The sequence below is a fragment of the Acanthaster planci genome, linkage group LG10 (genome assembly GCF_054643075.1).
Source record: "Acanthaster planci isolate LZ-2023a linkage group LG10, COTS_SCS, whole genome shotgun sequence".
Lineage (NCBI taxonomy): Eukaryota > Metazoa > Echinodermata > Asteroidea > Valvatida > Acanthasteridae > Acanthaster > Acanthaster planci.
Window position 1 is genome coordinate 3,146,700 of NC_141786.1, and position 21,054 is coordinate 3,167,753.

The window sequence follows — 21,054 nt, forward strand, 5'->3', positions numbered from 1 at the left end:
TTCCTCGGAATACTCTAAATTTGCTTTACAAAATGCTAATACTTCCACACTCTGACTATTGTGACGCTGTTTGGGGCAATGTGGCTACAGTGCTCCTTACTAAACTCGAGAAAATCCAAAACAACGCTGGAAGAATCGTCTTGGGTGTTCCTCAAAGATCTCAAACAGGTTCTCTTTTATCCACTTTTGGATGGCAACCCATAAACGAAAGAAGAACTTGACTACTTAGTCTATAAAGGTTTAACATCTAGATTGCCTTATCAATTCTGCAATTGTTTTCAACTAGTTTCTGACTCTCATTCATACAACACCAGATCTGTTTCGCCTCCAGTATCTAGATCTAATTCAGAAAAACATAAATTTGCCTCTCGTGGGGTTAGTTTATTCAACAATCTCCCTGCACCACTTACATGTAAACACCCCTTGCCTGTCACTTTAGCAAGTTTCAAGCTCCAGTGTAAAAACTTGATATTTTAAGAATTTACAGTACATTTAGACTACAAAGACATGTGAACATGTGCATGTTTGTGTCTATAGTTATGTGTAAGTGCACAAGTGTGCGTACGTGTTCATGCACTCCCCTTTAATGGGGGTGTATCTCCTTGATGGCTGCCGATATTGCTTTTACTGCCAGTGTACCGATCAATTAAGTATTTTAATCTATTTTAGTGTGTTATCAATTGAGTGTTATTTTAATGGTTATCCTTGCTGTTTTGTTGTTATTAATTGATTATCTAATATTTTTGTTCTTTTATCGTTAATTGATTGTGTTAGCTGGGCACCTTTGGAAAACAGTGATCCACTGAAAGGTTTTCCCAGGGTAAACAAGAAATAAATAAAAATACAATATAACCATCTTTTCCTGTGCTCTAGTTGAAATTGAATTTTAACAATTTCCTAATAATGTCATGTATTCAAGAGTACCCTGATTTTTTGCAAAGTACATGTAATTTCTACCCCAACACGACACTAATACATGTCAACACGAAGCCCACTAATTCATTACACCTCGTTCCTCCAAGGAAGATCAATTGAATTTGACAATCCATTTCCAAGTACATGTACGTCTTTCCCCTGTTCCACCCACACAGCAGGCCATGACTTTTCTGTCCCTACCCTACTTTAGTAGGGCTGGGTCAATTTGAATAACTCACTATTCCAATATTTGACTTTCAATTCGATCGAATATCTGAATATTCGGTCGTACTGACCAGCAGATTCTCGATTAACAATTAAACCATGTACAAAATCAGTTGCAAAAATGCACAATTGTACATTATAATCACTACAATAGCTTCTCATGTCCACGAGTACATAAATACATTATATATAACGGTTTTGCCCTTACCCAACGTATATCAATAAGCACTGTATGCTCAGTGCTTGTCCGAGAGCTTGCGAAAAAAACCTCACAAGCTTACTCGGGTGGGACATAAATGCACATGTAAATTTTCTTTTCCTTTTCAATTTTTCAATGAATAGATTTCTGTTGCTTTTCATATGTTTGAAACAAGCCTCTGTGATGCAATTGTTATAATTTAAAACAAAAGAAAATTCCTTTTCATGACTTTTGCATAAATATTCAAATTTGGAAAATAATATTAGAATATTCGATAATTACTCGAACATTCAGTATTCGGCACAGCCCTATACTTCAGACATTGCTAATGACACTCAGAACAGGTGCTGAAGTACACTTGATTCAATGTGTACCTGGTACATTCTTCGTTTCAGGCACAAGTTCATGCACCCCTATCACACGTAAAAAACAGAAAAGGACAACTTCGGACGTTGCATTCCATTTTGGCCACAAGTCAACTGCTTTTTAAATAATGCATACGCTCGATACAACCACGCTCAGAGGGCCCCAGTTGAACTAATTCTGTAAAAGGTCTCATTGACGCTCACGTCTTGCCACTAGCTGCAACTCATCTCATGTCATTCACGGTCAATGACATCTCATACGATTATTTCCGTGTGAATGGTTCCATCTGTACTGATAAATGAAATCAGCTGCATGCACCAGTACTGACAACCATTGGTACAATCATGCCCAAGGGCCTGGTTCCAAATGACTGACTGCTGGTAAATGGGTCACCCCATCCATTGTTCAGGAGACATTGATCGTAACACAAATAGCTACCTGTAAAGTGGTCCCTCAAACTTGTCCAGGGATGAACCGATCATCTGGTTCCTGCCTCCATAACTACATCAGTAATATTTTGTTTCAATGCTACCACGATTCCTGCACCTAAAAGACAATTAAATTCCATAACTTTACCATGACCAAATAATGAAAATCCATGACCCAATAACACAATTTCTTGGACTATTCAGACTTTTAAAGTTGCCAATAAAATCACGCATTTCATGCATTCACATGTACAATGTATTTCTAATAACAGAAATCACACACAGTGTTCCATGACTTTAGTCATTTTTACAAAATTCCATGACTTCCAGGCCTGGAAAACGAAAACGAATTTCCATGACTTTTTCATGACCTTTCCAGGCCGCGGAAACCCTGTGCTACTTTCCATGGATGTGCATGACTCTGGCCTTCCGTAGGACATCACCAGGTTTTTAAAAAATTACATGTCAGTGTTCAATGTACCTGTTACCGGTTGTAAGTTTACTGCATCACATTGCTGTTTAGTAGAAAACAAGACGTGTCCAATAGACTGTTCACTTCATTCAATCATGCATGGCTGCCCTCCTTCATGGCAAAGTTTTGAATAAGAGGACCCTGCTAATGTATGGTTATACAGGATCAGAAAATCTCAGTACCATGTCTGCATGTCACCTTACTAGAAGTGATGAAAAATGCAGATATGATGGCTACAGTGTATATGAAATTCAGGGTTTGAGGCATTTGTATGCATTTGACCAACATTAGTACCTGTTGTGCCTCTCTCTGTAATGACAGTAAGGAAAATTCATAAATATAAACAATATGATTAATCATACTGGGACATTTTACTGTTCAAGAAAGTTAAAGTATCAATTGGTACATGTACATACATGTAGTTGTCATTCAGTTGTTTGTTAAACAACATCAAAATGTTTATAAATCGTTTTTGAAAACATGAAAAATGGTTTGTCATTTCACAATGCTTTGCATGTCGATGGGCATGTACTGGTACATGTATGTGTGTGGTATTAAGTATAAACACAAGAAGACAGTGCAGTACATTGTACATGATAGAAATCATGTACACTGAAGCACACTACCAGTACATGAAATCCAGATCTGTTTCATACATGTACAGGTACAACACCAACCTCAACCCCAGGGGTTACTTTAATATTTTAACTTTGTTCCCATAGTAATCTCTAGTTGTGTAACTTTCTTCCAGCCGTCTGATTCGAAACAGCAATCCTCGGATTTTAGCATAGATCACATGTCAACCGCTTGTTGATTTTGCCTGGTAGCCAGGGATATATTTTTAGAGTAGGGAAAATGTACCCGTGGTCGACACGGACGTGTATAATAAAATCTGGACTCGCAATGCCCTTAATCAGCTTATAGAGTCATTGAATCAACCCGCAGCCATTTTTCCGAGCCGAATACAAAGCTTTTCCGGCAATGCCCACCGTTGTTCTTCCTGGTGTCAATAGAAGGGAACCGCCCACGCTTTTGTATTCGGCTCGGTAAAATGGCCGCTGGTTGGCTTCTTTTTCATACAAAGGCGTTGCAAGTCCAGGGTTTTTTTATATACGTCTGTGGTGGTCGACAGTCAGTACTAGTCACTCAAACGTGTTCAATGGTTCAGACGGATTTAGCAAATGGTTAGGTCTTTTTGTTTGGGCAGTAGTTCTAAAAGTAACTGACTTTATCCACTACCAGCCGGGGACCCCGAAATCGGACAAAGGAAACAGGACCCTGTAACAAAAGACCGTACTCCGAACAAAAGACCAGGCTGCTGGGCATTACCGGCATTTTTCACTCTCAAAAGTGGTGATAATCCAGCATTATTTTGAAACCTTATACCAGGGTCTGGGGTATTTAGAGCAAGCGGATTACCACCGGGGACAAAAGCTCTCCACCACCGCAGTGATGGGCCACATAGCACCGCTGCATGCTAATCTGGCCCCTATTGAAAAGAGGTCAGCAGTGCACTGAGCCAGGTTAGTGAACAAAAGACAGTTGTATAACACCGCACAATCTGGGCTCTGTTTACAAGGCTGCAGGCCTGGCTGAAATATTCGGTCGTCAATGAAGGTCACCTGTCAACTTACAGTAGTGCCTAAAGATTACTTTGTGCGGCTATAAACGACTGTTAAATGGAATGATGAATTGTTGAAGGATTTTGAAAACAGAAAAAATGATAGTCATGCCGGCCCAGCATCCTCAACGTTGAAAAATGCCCGGGCACGAAGTGGTTAACCCTATAACTCTTCTGCCAACTTTGGCTCGAAACCCTGCCTAACACATCCATCTGCATCATTTGCCAAAGTGGTTTGCCTGCCCAGTGTAACAAGATCCAACAGGTCAACTCTCTCAAAGGTCAAACAGCCTGGGAGTGTGTGGTTGCCAGTCCCCACAAGATCCAACAGCGGCATTGCTCAATGGGACTAGCTCCCATTGTTTCAACATGGCCAGTTTGTTTGGCTGCTGTTGATTGCTCAGTGCTTCAAAGTGTATCAGACTTTTTCAGCTGATGCACCACGCTGGTTTGCCAGGGTTAGGATACAAGTACCATACTGGAAAAGCCACTGACTGGTATTAAGTGCACAGCCATTTCTCATAGAACAAAAAGTGCAATACTGCAAGCCATGGAATTCATACGCTAATTGATACTTCTGGATACAACTTTCTATTGGTGGCGGTACGTGCAATACCACAACAAGTTATCGGTCTGCTGAAACAGTGTATCTACAGTGTAAAAAAGAAAACTGCACTTTCAGGGATTGTGTACCATTCCGGGACCCTTCATTTTCAAACTGAAATATCCGCCAACATCAAGTTTAACATGTTTTTTAGAAGCTTGGAGTTACGTACTCACAAATATCCTTTGATAGTCTGGGGCAGTATAGCCAAGAACTTGCAATGAGCCATTTCCAATATTTGCTGTGTTGCACATTTTCACATGGCGATAGAGTTCCAATGTATGATGTCTCCGCTCGCTTTAGCACTGCACATTTGACCCATTTCTCCCTCAAACTGGAAATTTGCAGGATGAATGCTCAGCAAATATCTAAATATGCGTAGTTGTTAAAAAATAATCTATTGGCATGTCTTACAGGCATACTACAACACGGTACATGTACATGTCAACACAGCATTTTACATGGAAATTTTTGGACTTTGAGATCGGGATGCCATTTCAGTTTTCACCTACGTGTAGGCTGAGTGACGTCATGAACATACATGAATTATTCCCTGAAAGGCTCAAACGAAGCTGTTGATTGGCTCCTGCAGAAAGCTAGAGGGAAAAAAATTAAAACCACAAGCAATGCCGAACAAAACTATGCAAGACCTATTTCTTGGTGGCCCGCAGGGCCAGAGGGAGGTGCACTGTAATGGCCCTCATGAAAATTATGACGACTTACGCAAATGCTGTCTTGTGTTGTAAGTCACATTTTAAGTGTCATTTTGCCAACTTACACGTACACATGTATTGCCTAGGTACGTGTACATTATGATTCCTTGCACTAATTCAATGGCTTTGATTTCTCCTAGTTTATTTCTACCTCCGTGGTGGGTCCCAGCAAATTCCTCCTCCATTATTATACTGCAAATTCAATAATTAATCATGTGTCCTTAAGGACGAAGCAAAGAGGGTAAGTTCGAAGCAGAATCCAGGTCAAAAAGATTGGTTTTTTTTAACGGAATGCCTTTTTTCAAAATCGAACTTTTTTTTTTTAAGAATCGAATGTTCTTTAAATGAATGTCATTTTAAAAAGATCATATTTTTAAATTTGTATTTTTTTAAATGTATTTTTTAAAAAACTGAACAAAATTTTAAAGATGCAATACGTGTTTTTTAGATTCAAATGAATTTTTAAGAGCACATGAATTTTCTAGATTGGAATAAATTTTTATAGGGTGAACATGTTTTCAAAATTCGAATCAGATTTTACAAATCCAACATTTTCTCAACATTGGAACGATTTTTAAAGTCCAAACATTTTCTAAGATTGGAGTAAAATTGTTGACTCTAAATATGTTCTAAACAAATTGGAACACTTTTCTAAACGTAAAGCTGTCATTCGACGCACACATTTACCCGAAATCTCATTTCATCCGAATTGAGAAAGCATCCGAAATGAGAAAACATCCACATTGAGAAAGAATCCAAATTTCTAAAACTTCCGTGTTAAAAAAATATCCAATCTTTTTGACGGTGTTCAGTCCGAAGTTCCGAACCTTTTTTATGCTTGTTTGCATTTTCTTCGGTTGGGAAGGAGGGTTCATTCCATCAAGAAAGCACCACATAATAACTTACCACTGAAGCAAGATTGTAACTGTGGGGAACTTGAATTGAAAGCACATGGATCAATGTTTTACTAATGCCAGGCCAATATTCAGCAGAAAACTTCCGAGCCCACTGCAGACACCCATATTTGTCAGTCAAACTTCTCAGTTTTTAGAGTATGCAGTGGCCCGCTGACTTTATCGGTGGCCCAAAGGCCGCAGCGGACCACAATTAAGTTAGGCTGTCCTGGCCTTCTATTGCCAAAATATATTAGATAACCTCAATGCAAATAGAATAGTGACCTGAATTTTAGCGGCATACCAAGCAAGCAGGAACGTGCAAGTTGCATACTGTGCAAGGCCTACAATGCAACTTAACGAATATGAAAGCCTGAGGAGGAAATTTTTGAGCTCCAAGGTACATGTAAGAAACTTCCTGCAAGGAGCCTCTGCAACTTTGGCATTTATAATCTCTAATGGTAAATTTAATATTACGGCATGACCCATTTAGCTAAGAACTCTGACACTTAAAGTAAAGTGCTGTTATTAAATTACACGCCGGGCATACTGGTACCTTTTAAGGTACAATTCTGCAAGAAACACTTTCAAGACCGGGCCAAAAAGGTTACAGAGGGTACAAGTATGTATGCATACACCACAAAAAGCTTACTTTAGGGTGCTGAGTTACCAGATAAAGTAACAACCTACATGTACTTTAACAGATATACCAGTAATGGGCAGGCCATTACATCATACATGTATCACATTCTGACCAATCACAAAGTCTCTTCTAGCAACCTGCAAAGGATTGTGTTTGGTTCCATGGCATGGCATGCTTTGCATAAGGAGTGCAGTGTATCAAGCAAAAAACCTGACTAAAGTGTTCCATGGCAGAAATTTGATTGGTTGAGCTCCAAAAATTGGCAGTACAGGTAGTAAGCAGCATTATAAAAAAAATGAGGAAACCTGTAAAGCTGAACTGTTTAGAGCGGACACGCCATGCGATAGGGCAAAGAAGCATTGTATATTTAGAAAGCTGAGTGGATTTTCTCACAGATATATATACTGCATCGAGCATGTTCTGGCCAATCAAATGGCTCATTTGGTATGATGTCACGGACTGACTAGCCTGGCCAACTGCTTCCTTGTGCCTTCCATTTCATCCCGTGGGGAGTTACTGCTATTGCAGGAAGTCAGTTGTCGGTTCACAGAGCGATTTCCACCTTGTGTGTACACTGTAAATCATCAGGTTGCACACTGTTTACCCACAGGGCATTTGGTTGCTGTTTGTCTCTTTAAATGGGCTCCGTGGCGATTGTGTTCAAAGTCATGAGGAAGAGACGATAAACAAGGACAACTCCACCTTTACAAGAGTTCATTTAAACAGCTTGTGGCCTGACTTGACAATGAATGACTAGCGACGGACTTATCTTGTTACAGACTCAACTGCAACACTGATAAGGAATTAGGCAAGACATCCACACCAAGACAACCAATCGGCAAACAAAGTTAACTCAGGTTACAGAGTCAGCTGACCGCTATCAATCAATCGCTGGAGCTTGTTTCTATCGGTGGTTCCACTCGATTAGCATGAACATTACCTGCACCCTTAAAAGGCACATTTTACAATAGGAGTAGGCCGACAACAGGCCACGTCAGAAATGACTTGGCTATGGCTTAAAACAACACAATTCTATGACAGTGGCTACAGCTGCCATCCATGATGTCATGTGTAATTTCAAGCTGCAGTCAAGCCATTCAGATTTCTACTGTACACAACCAGCCAAATTCTACTTACGATATTTGCCTGCCGTGCTTCTTCTATGTAGTGAGTTGTCAAGATGATGGTGGTGTTCCATTCTTTTGCAAATGCCAGCAAATGTTCCCAGATCCTGTCGTGTTTACAAAAGGAAAAAAACAAACCGCTGATAATCCATTCTGGGTAATTCAAATTCAAATTTGACACACAGCAAGAAATATAAATGCTAATGATGTTAATGTTCGGTGAACATCTCTGCTACGAGGTCTCTGTCGTGGCCGGATGTGAGAAAGAAGTGCCATTTTAAAAGTAACTGGTGGGGTTTATACAAAAATATGTGGACAAAGTTTATGGGGCTTGATTCAGGATGAAAAAGAGAAAAATTAAAAAGAGAAAAGTGCAAAACGGCTTTATAGACATTATTAATGTTTAACTTGAAACCTCTACTTTTTAGATGGTCCCTAAAGACGGGAAGGTTTGACAGGAAACACTGGCAACTAATAACACACACACTAAATATGCATGCTCTTTACCTGATTCGGAGTAAGGGATCCACTCCAACTGTTGGTTCATCCAGAATGAGTAAAGGTGGGCTCTGCACCAGGGCTGCGGCAAAGGACACGCGACGCTTCTGGCCTCCACTAAGTGGGCAGGGCATACAAAGTGAGGGTATGCAATAAAGACGGTACCTCCAAGGGAAAGTCATTACTGCTGTAGTGTACTCCAATGCAATTGAACAGGTTCAAAACCTTGTTTGGTTTGGGGAAAAGATATAAAACCTAACTGGCTTGCAGATTGTGACCATAGTTATTACTGCAGAACATGGTGGTGACCACAGTGGTGACTAGATTATATCTATGGCTACTGCCAAAGTACTTGGCTGCGGCTGAAAATGACACACATGTCTATGGAAAATGCATGAAGCCGCAAGCTGGGGGTAATACACAGGAGCATGTGTTATTTCCTTAGCCACATAATTCTGACATGATTTCTGTCAAGGGCTTACTGGCACGCAACTCACATGCACTTTTTGAAGTATTTTGGAGGCTGCAGCGGCAAACGAGATTGCTTCAATGATTCTTTTCTTAATCATCTACATGATCTCAGTCACTTCTCATGAATGTTACCCAAATTCTAAAATAGCATACATAATCTGTGATGTTTCTATGAATGCTTATAGTCCTATCTTTCCTTCTAAAACGTGCACTTTAATCTCACAGGTGCACCTGAAAATCCATCGAGATTTGTGTGTAAAAACATTTCCTAGTATTGTAGCTAAGAACATCACAAAACCTGACACAAGACCAAAACACCAGACTTCTAACAAGACCAATCAAAAGACCAATCACAAGTTACAGGTGAAAGGATGACAAAGGAATGCTTTTGTTGCAGTTCATGTGACTAGCTTGTGACTTGAATTCAGACCAGAGGTCTTGGGTTGGTCTTACGGTGGTCTAGTGCAACCTAGTGATGGCCCTAACAGGTCTTGATGACAATAGCATTTCCATCGCATCAAAAATTCCACCTACAGTTATGACTGCAGTGCCTGCTGCTATATTGGATTCCAACAGGCTGAATGATACCCTACAAACCCAGTGCTGGAGTGGTAAAGACTACTGCACAGGTGAAGTAGATGGTTCGGGTTTCGAGTCTCCTCCGAGAAAGCTTGCTCTTGGGAAGCACTCAGAAACACAGTGCTCGATGAGTTTAATACAAGGGCTGAAGTAGATGGTTTGGGATTCGAGTCTCCTCCGAGAAAGCTTGCTCTTGGGAAGCATTTAAAAACACAGTGCTCGATGAGTTTAATACAAGGGCTGAAGTAGATGGTTTGGGATTCGAGTCTCCTCCGAGAAAGCTTGCTCTTGGGAAGCATTTAAAAACACAGTGCTCGATGAGTTTAATACAAGGGCTGAAGTAGATGGTTTGGGATTCGAGTCTCCTCCGAGAAAGCTTGCTCTTGGGAAGCATTTAAAAACACAGTGCTCGATGAGTTTAATACAAGGGCTGAAGTAGATGGTTTGGGATTCGAGTCTCCTCCGAGAAAGCTTGCTCTTGGGAAGCATTTAAAAACACAGTGCTCGATGAGTTTAATACAAGGGCTGAAGTAGATGGTTTGGGATTTGAGTTTCCTCCGAGAAAGCTTGCTCTTGGGAAGCATTTAAATACACAGTGCTCGATGAGTTTAATACAAGGGCTGAAGTAGATGGTTTGGGATTCAAGTCTCCTCTGAGAAAGCTTGCTCTTGGGAGGCACTCAGAAACACAATGTTTAATGAGATTAATACAACGGCTGAAGTTAATGCCCAATTTTTCAGTAGTACCTGAGGTTCCTGATCATGGAGTCCATGGACGGAAGGTCCAGCAGGTTGATCAGGAACTCTTTCCTCCCTTGCAGGACGTCCCTGGGCATGCCATGGATGGTGCCGAAGTAGTTGAGCGTCTCGCTGATGGTGAAGTCTTCATACAGGGCTGTTTCCTGCATTTTGAAATGAAAATATAGTTACAGAAAGAACCAATACGGATTGAGTGAAGTCTTCACGGTTGTGAAGCAAAAAGGCCTTCTGCGATTTTGAAGTTAAAATCGCAATCATGTAGTTGTATGTGGGCCATCATCTGGGAAAATGAATATTCCTTTCACAAATTGTGAAAAATTTTCCCCTCCAAGGGAAAAATTTTAATATTTCTTCCCCTATGTGAAAAAGAAGTTGGACCATTTTTCACACCTTTTTGCACCATTGAAAAAAATGTTCACACTGTTTTGTCAAAGCGGGAAAAATTTCACAGTTTTTTTTTTCACAAAGGAAAAAGTTTCACACGTTTTTCATGAATGTAAAAAGGAATTCCTTTTACAATTGTTCAGGTCTTTTTCACAGGGTTAAGTTTCAATTGTGATGTACTGTAATGCAAACCTATGGTACATAATTGCAGCAGCAACCACATACAATAAGTCAAGAATATTGAATTTGGGATTCAAGCAAGCAGGAGCAAAAACTTCTTGCGCACTTCTGAGTTACGCTGTTAACGTTAGTAAAACTTGTATGTGCATCTTTTCTAAGTTTCTTTATTGCGTTCCTGGAATCCAAACTTTAACCAGCATTCTATTTTAATCCAACAGCCAATTCACAAGGGTTGACCACAACTTTCACTGCAAATGTTGGGCGGCCCCCCAAATTCACTTCGTTTTTGAATGAAATATAGTACAGGAATGCTGGGTCCAATCAGTGGGTCTGCTCCAAACAACTCAAAGCCGTGCTGCACTAGAGATAAATCCTGAATGAAATCTGCACAATCAATTATCCTTTCTAACGAAGCTGTGCAAGGATGCAAAAGATTTCTTTCAGGTTGACAAACGCTGCAACTAATTCGTAGGAGATCTAGAAATAAATTCTCGGGGGGGGGGAAGGAAAATTGTTTTTGAGGGACAACAATTATTTTCAATTCAACCTTTGTGGCCTTTCTGTGGGGTCGATTGAGGCAAACTTTGGTGACTTTTCCACACTTGGAAGAAAGGGATTTAAGAAACAGACCAAAGGACTGTGCATTTCTCATATGGACTTTCTTAACCCCTTCGCACCGGGAAGCGGTAAGAGCCGCCGTAAAAATTGAGATCCCTCAGCCGGCTTTTCAGCTATTATTCTCGGCCCACGCTCGAGCGAACACGGTGAAAGAAAGCATACCCTAGCTCTTGTATATATGGTAATTTGTGTTTGTGCGGAGCCCAGAGATGAAAAGACCGATTTTGCATCATAATCACCAACTTCACAATAGTTCCCACTTTGAAAAGAGGCAACGGGAGAGCCGCATGCCACAGAACAATGAGCCTTTTCACTGTGTAATTCAAAGCGTGCAGAGCATGCAGGGCCACAAACCGAGAATTTGCGGTTTGGCAGGTGGCCTTTGTGGCCAAGCGAGGCTGGAATTCTCGGAGTGAGTTTTCTCTCGTTTGGGATGAGGTGATGTTATTACCATCCCCTCAACCCATCGGGATCCGCCCTTAAACATGTTTAACATACAGCAGGCATTCATTACTCACACCTGATCTGAGAAGTATGGTCCATGCGCGTGTACTACGGATATTCAAAGTGTACAGGGTAATGACAAACGATCCCTGCGGACAGACATACCGTACCTGAGGCATGTACCCGACCATGCTCCCTGGCACCCCGTGCCCGATGGTTCCCGGCAGCTTGCCCAAGGTCCAGATGGTACCTTGGTCCATGCTGAGCCTTCCCAGGATGCACCGCAGGAGTGTGGTCTTGCCGCACCCACTAGGGCCCAGGAGGCCATATCTGTACACCACATGGGAATTATGGGAATTAAGTCCTTCATTAATACAATTAGCAAAGTCAATAGCCATTGGAATTATACATGTACATGTCTGTATGTGTGTCCAACCTACATGTATGCTAAAGACAATCACATATCCATGAGGGATCTGTTCTATTGACAACAAACGGCTAAATGAAAAACTACATTCCTTTGTTGTTGTTGCCTGCACAATTTTTCCTGACTTGATTCCTGCACCTTTTGTATTCAGTTTTCACAAATTTTGCAAACAAGATTTGACTATGACTTGTTTTTAAGCTCATATCTTGCTTAGAAAGTGAGAGCAGTTTTGGCCACAGAAGGATCCACAAACAAGTCAAGAAATTCCACTGGCCATCTTGGACGCATCCATTGTATGGGCCCTCTGTACAAAACCTAAAAACACCCATCATTCTATTCAGATCTGCTTCAGTAAATTCCTCAAAATAGCGTTGCACACCAATAAAGGAAAATAAACTTTCAGCTGTGTACATGTTCCGCTATCTTAAAGGTACAATGTATACACCACTTGCATTTATTGCAATTGTTTTTCAAAATGTGCCAATTGGAGGTTTGTCACCTTCTTTGTGCATCGTCCCATGGACTCACTCATTTTTGAGTTCCCTGCTTTGAGAAAAATCATGAAAAATGCCATTCATTTCTAACACTCAAACAAATTGTAGCTTGTGTTATTGTCTTGCAAAAGCTCCATCCATAGGCCACAAGGCGTTCCTAAGTGCCTGAATAATGCACAGGTGCAGATCAAAGATGGCCTTCCACACGTGACATCACCCATGTCAAATCTGCTGAAAATGAGATTTATGTGCATAGTGCATACAGTGCTTGCACAGTGCATTCACCATTACATGCAATTCCCGCATGGTGTACATATGTACATGAGTGGACACTTTGTATTCTCATGGTCACTGAATATACACCAGGAAGACTGCCCTGCAAGATGTACAGCACAAAGTCACTCTAGACATAGTAGGCGCTATGTAAGGGTCCCATAGTGACACGGATGTTTGACTAAAAAAATCACAAAATCTGTTCATGTAGAAGACAAAAGATGAAATTTAAATCTCAGTGAGACCAAGGGCCTGTTTGTTTCACAAGGATCTGCATTGTGATCCGTGATCTTTATGCTGGTTTGCATCATCCATTAGCCGGGTTTTAGTGTCTGTCAACCAACAATGGATCATTGATTGTGATCCAGATCTCTGTGACACAAACACGGCCTAATACTTACATGCTTCCCTGAGGTACAAACATGTTCAGGTTCTGCAGAACGTCCAGACGGTGGGCGCCCCGCCCATAATGCTTCTTGATGTTGATGCACTGCACAGCAGCAACAGAATCATTATCTCCAGCCATTTTCTTTTCTAAAAAAAAAAAAATCCAAAGAGTCAAGTCATCAAGAGTCTGTGAGGTCATACATGACTTCAGTGTCAAGCGTTCATATTTGGAAGCAAACACAGAGCTGAGAACTCATAATGGCTTGACAGGTGTATCAGGTTGGAATCGACAAATTTGATGATTGTTCACAACGTGAGTAGAAGGGAAAATCGTTCTCTACTTCCTGAATATAGGCCTATTAACTTTACCACATCACTGGAATCTCCAATTCCCACTGAATCCTACCATGTCCTAAAGCCGGCATGGTGGGTGCATTCCATGCCTTCTTGGTGAAGTTAGATGTCTGATGGGAAATATCCTCATTTAAAATGATGAAATTTCTGAATATTATGCCCATCCACACTACAGAAACTCAGCAGCATGCACAGCCCCAGAAGTGGCCTACGGTACGCAGTGCTCCCCACCTGCCCAGATGTCGAATTTTGTTGACTTTTTCAAGTGCATCCAAATGAAAGATTTTTCAAGATCGGAGGTGATTGATGTACTATGTAATCTTACCTCCTACTTTTCGAGAAATTTTGAGCTCATTTTTGGACTTCATCCGTTTGTGCACATTGATGTTAGCAGCTCGAATCGTGCATGGTGTCAAGTTTGTGACCCCCGAACCCTGACCTCACATTATACAAATAAAGCACCAGGAGTTGAGATGCGACGGCTGTTTCCTGTTTACCCAGGCCTAAACTACCCACTGCTATGGGCTGGTGGTCATGGCGTGCCGAGACTGCCAGACCATGCTGCGCAGTGGGAAATGTCAGGTATATATAAATTATGCTGATTTTCATATGTTTCCAATGTGACATGTGCAAATTAATAAAGTTGACGCCATGCGTGATTTGAGCTGTCAACATAAATGTGCATGAACGCACTAAGTCCAACAATGAGCTCAAAATGTCTCGAAAAGTAGGAGGTAAGATTACGTAGTGATGGATTAATTCAGAAGCGCAGAGGTTATGACGTACATCAAGCATCTCCAATCGTGAAAATTCTTGCATTTCGATGCGCTTGAAAAAGTCAACAAAAAATTATTACATGGGCATGTGGCTGTAGGGGAGTGCAGCGTACCGTTACTTCCAGAACTGGAGGATTAATACAAGCCTTACAGATGGATACATGGGTAGCTACGTAAATAGTCAAATCCGACATGATGCTTCTTCGGTTTGGATGATATTTCCATGCCGTTACACTGATTTTTCCCCTATAATTTCATGAGGTCTCCCGGAATACAATTTGGTATGGGATGGGGGGGGGGTTTCATTTACAGTTTACCATTTAAAATGGTGAAATTTATGAGAATTTTCCTTACTCACACCCGTGTCCATGACTGCCTGCCTAGCTCACTCGGTCATGACCAAAAATATGTCCAAAAAAAACATTTTACCAAGGGCAAAGACGGGACTTTTGAGTTTTTGTAGCGGAGGACTGAAATTTACCCCCAAAATAGCTCTGGATGATGGAGGCTACACCCCCCCTTTTTTTTTTTTGTCGACTAACATATTTCCTCTACTCCAAGGACTGTTTCCAGTGCGTGTCATGTGTTGTCCAAACAAACATCCCATCCACACGACGTATGAAATAAAAGATGAGCTGTAGTTGGTGAATGTCATCAGCACACCATTCACCCAATATAAATTTGTCTTTCATTTGAGAGCAAAAGGAACCTCAAAGGAAGCCACATTGTAATTGGTGAAGCTGCCACACTGCTGACAACAATGACCTTTCAACTGACACGACCACGACCGAGTGAGCTAGGCAGGCAGTCGTGGACAAGGGTGTGGGTAAGGAAAATTCTTATAAATTTTTTACCATTTTAAATGGTATAGGCCTAATGTAAATGAACCTCCCCATCTCATACAAAAATGCATCCCGGGAGACACCTACAAAAGGGCAGGATATACATGTATTTCCAGCTACCCTGTGCAGACAACAATACAAACAGTACCATATCAGTCTTGCAACAATGAAAGAGGTAATTGTATTTAAAGGTTTTAACTCTCAATCATTCAGAAATTACCATACTATATTAGTACCCTCGTAAGCTCATGCACGATTTTTAGGCCTCCTTCCGGCACCTCCTCCTGATAAGGAAGCCAACTGCAAAGATACCCTTAGTCAGGCACTGCTACAGAAGAAACAGTAAGAGGTAGCGTTCAATGCTTGTTAAGTTGGGTGCCATCCCAAATCAGATTTCGGCAAGAGAGGGCGCTTCATAGCCACCACTCCGACCAGCTGATGGGGGGGGGTCTCGGTCTCAGGATTCGTCTGATTGTACCCCTGGCTTTGGAGTGGTTAGTTCAATCATAAGACGGTGCCACTGGAATATGGGCCTATGTTAAATAGTGACAAATCATGACGTCTTCCTGTTTAATTAATTTGGAAAAAAATCGGGGATCGATTCTAGAAAGGATCACAAGACGAAGACTATATCCGGATAAATATTTGAAAAACCGCCCTACATGTACTTTTCTTTTGTTTACAAACACATTGCTATCATTTAGTACGAGCAGCAAATCTTTGAAGAATGTTCACTCATTCATTTTCACTAGGTTAGCAGAACTGTACTCATTATTTAGTGTTTATTTTTACTCAAACGTTTTTGAAAACTTTTGCCTAGAATGTGATTAATTTTATGCTTTTGGTTATGTACTCGCCCTTGTTTTGCCGGCGCCCTTGCATATGACGTATAGGCCTAATAGGTGTGTCTCAAATGACGTCACTTCCTACATATTGACAGGTGCATCAACATTTCTAACTTCATTTTTTTTTTTGACGCGCATCAGCTGCGTCGTACATGTATTTCCAACATAATTATTTGGACTAAGCACGCACGCGAGTTCGGAACATTTTCCACACCGCGCGCACACGCACCTGTTCGCGTTTAATGCGAAGCTGCATAGCAACCAATGAGAGAGAAGTAAAAGCAAAAGATGGTCTTTAGCCGCCAAAGAAAACTGTATATGGTTGTGTATTGTATATGGTTCCTTTAAACGCGTTTTAAACGCACGTTTAAAATCGGCAAAGCACATGCATATTTTATTCCCTTACTTAATATAAGGCATGTTCCCTTGGTATGTCTACAGTTAACTGAACCTCGATTGAAACAATAACTTTGCATATTCTAGGATTTGGTTCCCATGTATCTGATTATGTGTATAGGCCTACATGTGCTTTGAGTAAAATAGCAGTGAGGCCTCAGGTAAGTTCAAAAGCATTTCAAACAGAATACTAATCGTCCCTTTTTTAACACTTGTCCTGTTTCCTTACAGCTTTCAATGTTGCGGGTGCAGATGACTGACAGGGATGGTGGTATTTTTAAAAACAACGTATATTTTAGCAAACAATCTGGAGCCGCTGGGATATCACGGTGTTACATAAGAAAGGCGTCTTGCTATCAGCAGTAATTTGAACGTTAAACCCACAACAATTTTAACCCTTTTTTGTTGTATATGGTGCAAAATTACCTGCCCATCTATATTCACCCAACTGTCTACGAAACATCTAACCTCCAGGGAAGAGGCAGAACTGTGCCCCGACAGAAGTGACATGCATGGCAGGTGCGGTTAGAGCGGGTATCATAGAGGGTTTGCATGGCTGCGATCTTTCGGGCAAGTGCCTTTGTTCCACAAGGCATATGCTTAAAGGAAGCTCCCCGTGGAACAAAAATGCTGCCCTGCAAGATATGCTTCCACGCAAAGCCTATACACGTGGTAACAGTTAGCCAACCATTTTGACGCTGCTGTTTTACAATCGAAAATGTTCGCACCAGAGTCTTCCTGGTAAATATAGTCCAGAGAGTATATTGCCTATTCTTGAAGCAAGTTTATTTACACATATATGGCACACTAACTACACATAGTATATATTAATTAACATGTAAAATATTCCTAACAATAAATTAACGAGCTTTGAAGTTTTTCGTAGTGAAGGTGAAAGTTAAATAAAAGGTGAAGGTAGCATCGTGTAAAAATTATCAGTTTGTGAGTTAGTGCAGAACTGAAAAGAACCGGGGGGGGGGTACTTAACGTTTCAGACAGTAGGGCCCACACCTCTTTCCGTCGTCGGGAGACAGCTTGTCCGCTGTCAGGCAGTCAATCTCCTGACGACAGACATAGCACACTGCCCGAATGTTGAGTGCCCTCCGGTTCGTTTCAGAATACTCACAAAAGGTACAATTTGACATGGTCTACAGCAAACCTCATAACAATAAAATGTCAGTTCGAACCTATTTGACCAACCATCGCACAGACCTGGTCCGTCCTGTGCTTGACCTTCTTCTAACCACTGAATTTAAAAGACCCCCATTCAGTACATCTGAGATTTTAGACATTACCGTAACGGTCCCGTTGTCGCTTGGGACCTTACGTCAGTTGGAAAAGTCAATATTTTGGCTGAGCTGACTTGGAGAAAATACATCATGTATGTCATGAATAACCGCTGCATCGGCGTTAATTCTCTTTGTTGGTCCAGTAAAGTCTTAAGCAAGTGTCTTTGCAAGTGAGGGGTATAAGGTAATTATAACGATTGCGCCCTTTAAATTAAGTCACGTGACCTATACTGGGAATAAAACACCAATAAACATGGCGTCCTCTCACAGCAAAGTGTATCATAAGTGTCATTTACAAAATAAAGCCGACGGTCGGTACAGTACTGAAACTACTGATTACTATCCCGAATATTGGCTTTATTTTGGGTAAATTACACTTCAAACACACGTCTGGAGAATGTCTGTTGATGTTCGATACCCAATAGAGGTCACGCGACGTAGCGGGCGCAGTCAGTCGATGTGTGTTATTGGATTGGGTAATAAGGTTGTTACATTATAACTGATTAACAGCGCTTTTGATTACCAGATAGACACACTGTTAATTATTCTTGTGGGTTTTACCTGTAAACGACTGTTTAAACCCTAAAAGAGAAGGCAGAATCCACCTTTGCTGGCACTTTCCTTGCCGAGCCGCTAGAAGATTTACAAAAAATAAAATGTATTACCATCTTTTTGGCAACACCAATTTTCAGACATCTCGTTCCACAAAGCAATCGTATATAATGAATAGCTTGGACACAAACGTCAAGACCCTTGCAATGCACCCTAAATCGGCCCAGAAAACAGACGCATGTGTTATTTATTCAGGCGTAATTATTTGTTTGTAAAAAAAACCTTATGTATATATCAAGAATATCCAGTCAAACCACCCAAGAATGTTTGCAATGAAATATCTTGGACAATAGAATGGTTATTGGTAAATTGTAAATTTTACAAATTCATGTATAAATGTATTATCTATATTTATCGGATCAAAATGCGATTTTTGTAATATGTAATATATACAGAGTAAAATTGTGTACTAAAGCATTAAAGTTTAAATTTTCAAACAGCGAATAATGAATATCGTAACCTTCCTATGCAAGTGTAAAATGCGTAAGAAGTTGTCATTTCAGTCAAAATCAGTCAAGTGATTGTTAAAACAGCTGTGTGTACAAGAAATGGGTAGACTCTTGGTGACTCTTGTGGTAAGTGTGTCTGCGTGGTTCGACTGTGTGTGATTGTTACGGCTGCTGGGAGTGTCACATATCAGCTGAGTGTTCATGACTAGATGGAGTGCTTTTTGTAGTTGCTGAGTGGCTGGTACTGATTGATATAAACGTGGCCCTCACTGATTGTGCAGACTATTTGAAGAATGGATGAGCTATGAGTGTATGGAAATGAAAAAAACAAAACACACCCATCTTGTATATGTGTGGACTTCCCTTTGCATTGTGTGCTGAATATAAAATGGAATATTCTAACATATATAGGGGAATGCTCAAAATGCTTTGTACATTACTTAAAATAATAGCAGAATCAAAGATAATAACAATGATCAATTTTTGTGAGTTACATTTTCCGTGATATTATATACGGTAATGCCAAAAGTTAACAAAAGGAACAGAAGGTATAATTGGGGATGAGGTGGAGGACGACGAATAGCAATGTCTGTACCAAGAGCACAGAAGACTTTTCATCAGGGCCAGAATTTAAATCTGGAGAATCATCAACAGAACTTGATGAAGAAGAGAAGGCACCCAGGAAACCTTGTGGAAGAAGACCAAAGCGAGTTTACCTAGGATCTGAAGACGACCCAGATAAACCCACTCTCCATCAGCCACCGCAGTGCAGGCAAGACAAATACGGCAGGAGCAGAGACCTCACCAAGTTCCATGTCAGGGGCAAGGGGTAAGGAGTTCAGCCCAACTTTTGAACGGTCATTAGACGATAATCCAGTGACCTACTTCTTGCAGCCTTTTTTCGGAGAAGATGTTCAAGAAAATTTACAGGTGGAACAACATCAATGAGGGGTTCTAATCCCCGCTTCTAAGGAAGCGTATTAAGGGTCACTTGCAAAAGATTTTTCGAGTTACTATCTCCTCGCAACGAGTTACTATCTCCCCGCAACGAGTTACTATCTTCCCCCAACGAGTTACTATCTCGCCGCAGTGAGTTAAATCGTTGAATGTGTATCTCATCGTGGCGAGTTATACGATCTTGCTGCGGCGTCAAATTAAAATCCCGCCGCTTCAAGTACTTCAGTAGTCTCATAAATCTTATTTAGCGTGTCGTCGTTCCCATCAAATGCATAATCAGTGTGGAATGCTGTGAATTGGGTTACAGATTGCTTTAAACAAAGCTTAATTTAATCAAGCTTGATTTCCAACACAGAAGAAAACAAAAGAAATATCTTTTTCTGGGTATGAATTTCCATATTCGGAAACACTTCTTTGACTCCATAGTGGACTGCTTGTATTAAAGGATTGCAGTGCCTTTTCATTTAAACTTATATAAATAATCCTATTTACATAAGCGCCACGAGGGGGACCCTGAAAAGAACAAAGAAAAAGAAAACAGCCAAAGAAATGAAAATTAGAAATGAAATATAATATAATTATTTACTTGAGAAAAAAAGTAAGATGGACCCCCCTCCCGCAGTAGGAGATTTTCCACAGGCAAAAAGAAAAATGAATTGAAGGCGAAAGGTAAACTAACACGTTTTCATCAACTGGATTGAAACCCCCAAGGCTCTTTGACCTGACATCCATGCGTTCACTCGTCATAAACCACCTATACAGCGCAGGGCGCTTGGGAGGACAAATACATAACGTATTTTTTGTCGAGAATTTATTGG

General features: G+C 40.8%; 1 protein-coding gene across 4 annotated transcripts in view; it reads right to left on the bottom strand.

The window, feature by feature from the left end:
- Positions 1-16,012, bottom strand: part of LOC110984302 (ABC transporter G family member 20-like) — a 55,659-nt gene extending 39,647 nt beyond the window's left edge. Inside the window, exons 1-6 of one of the 4 annotated variants that reach the window (XM_087142808.1) lie at positions 15,914-16,012; positions 13,731-13,863; positions 12,306-12,465; positions 10,498-10,652; positions 8,711-8,818; positions 8,217-8,310 (exon numbers count right to left, since the gene is read on the bottom strand). In XM_087142808.1, the coding sequence (XP_086998934.1) occupies positions 8,217-8,310; positions 8,711-8,818; positions 10,498-10,652; positions 12,306-12,465; positions 13,731-13,855 (642 nt within the window). In that variant the 5' untranslated portion in view covers positions 13,856-13,863; positions 15,914-16,012. Of the gene's footprint in view, positions 1-8,216; positions 8,311-8,710; positions 8,819-10,497; positions 10,653-12,305; positions 12,466-13,730; positions 13,864-15,908 lie in introns of all 4 variants that reach the window. The other 3 variants (XM_022244332.2, XM_022244333.2, XM_022244331.2) reach the window with 3 other exon arrangements.
- Positions 16,013-21,054: the final 5,042 nt, after the last annotated feature.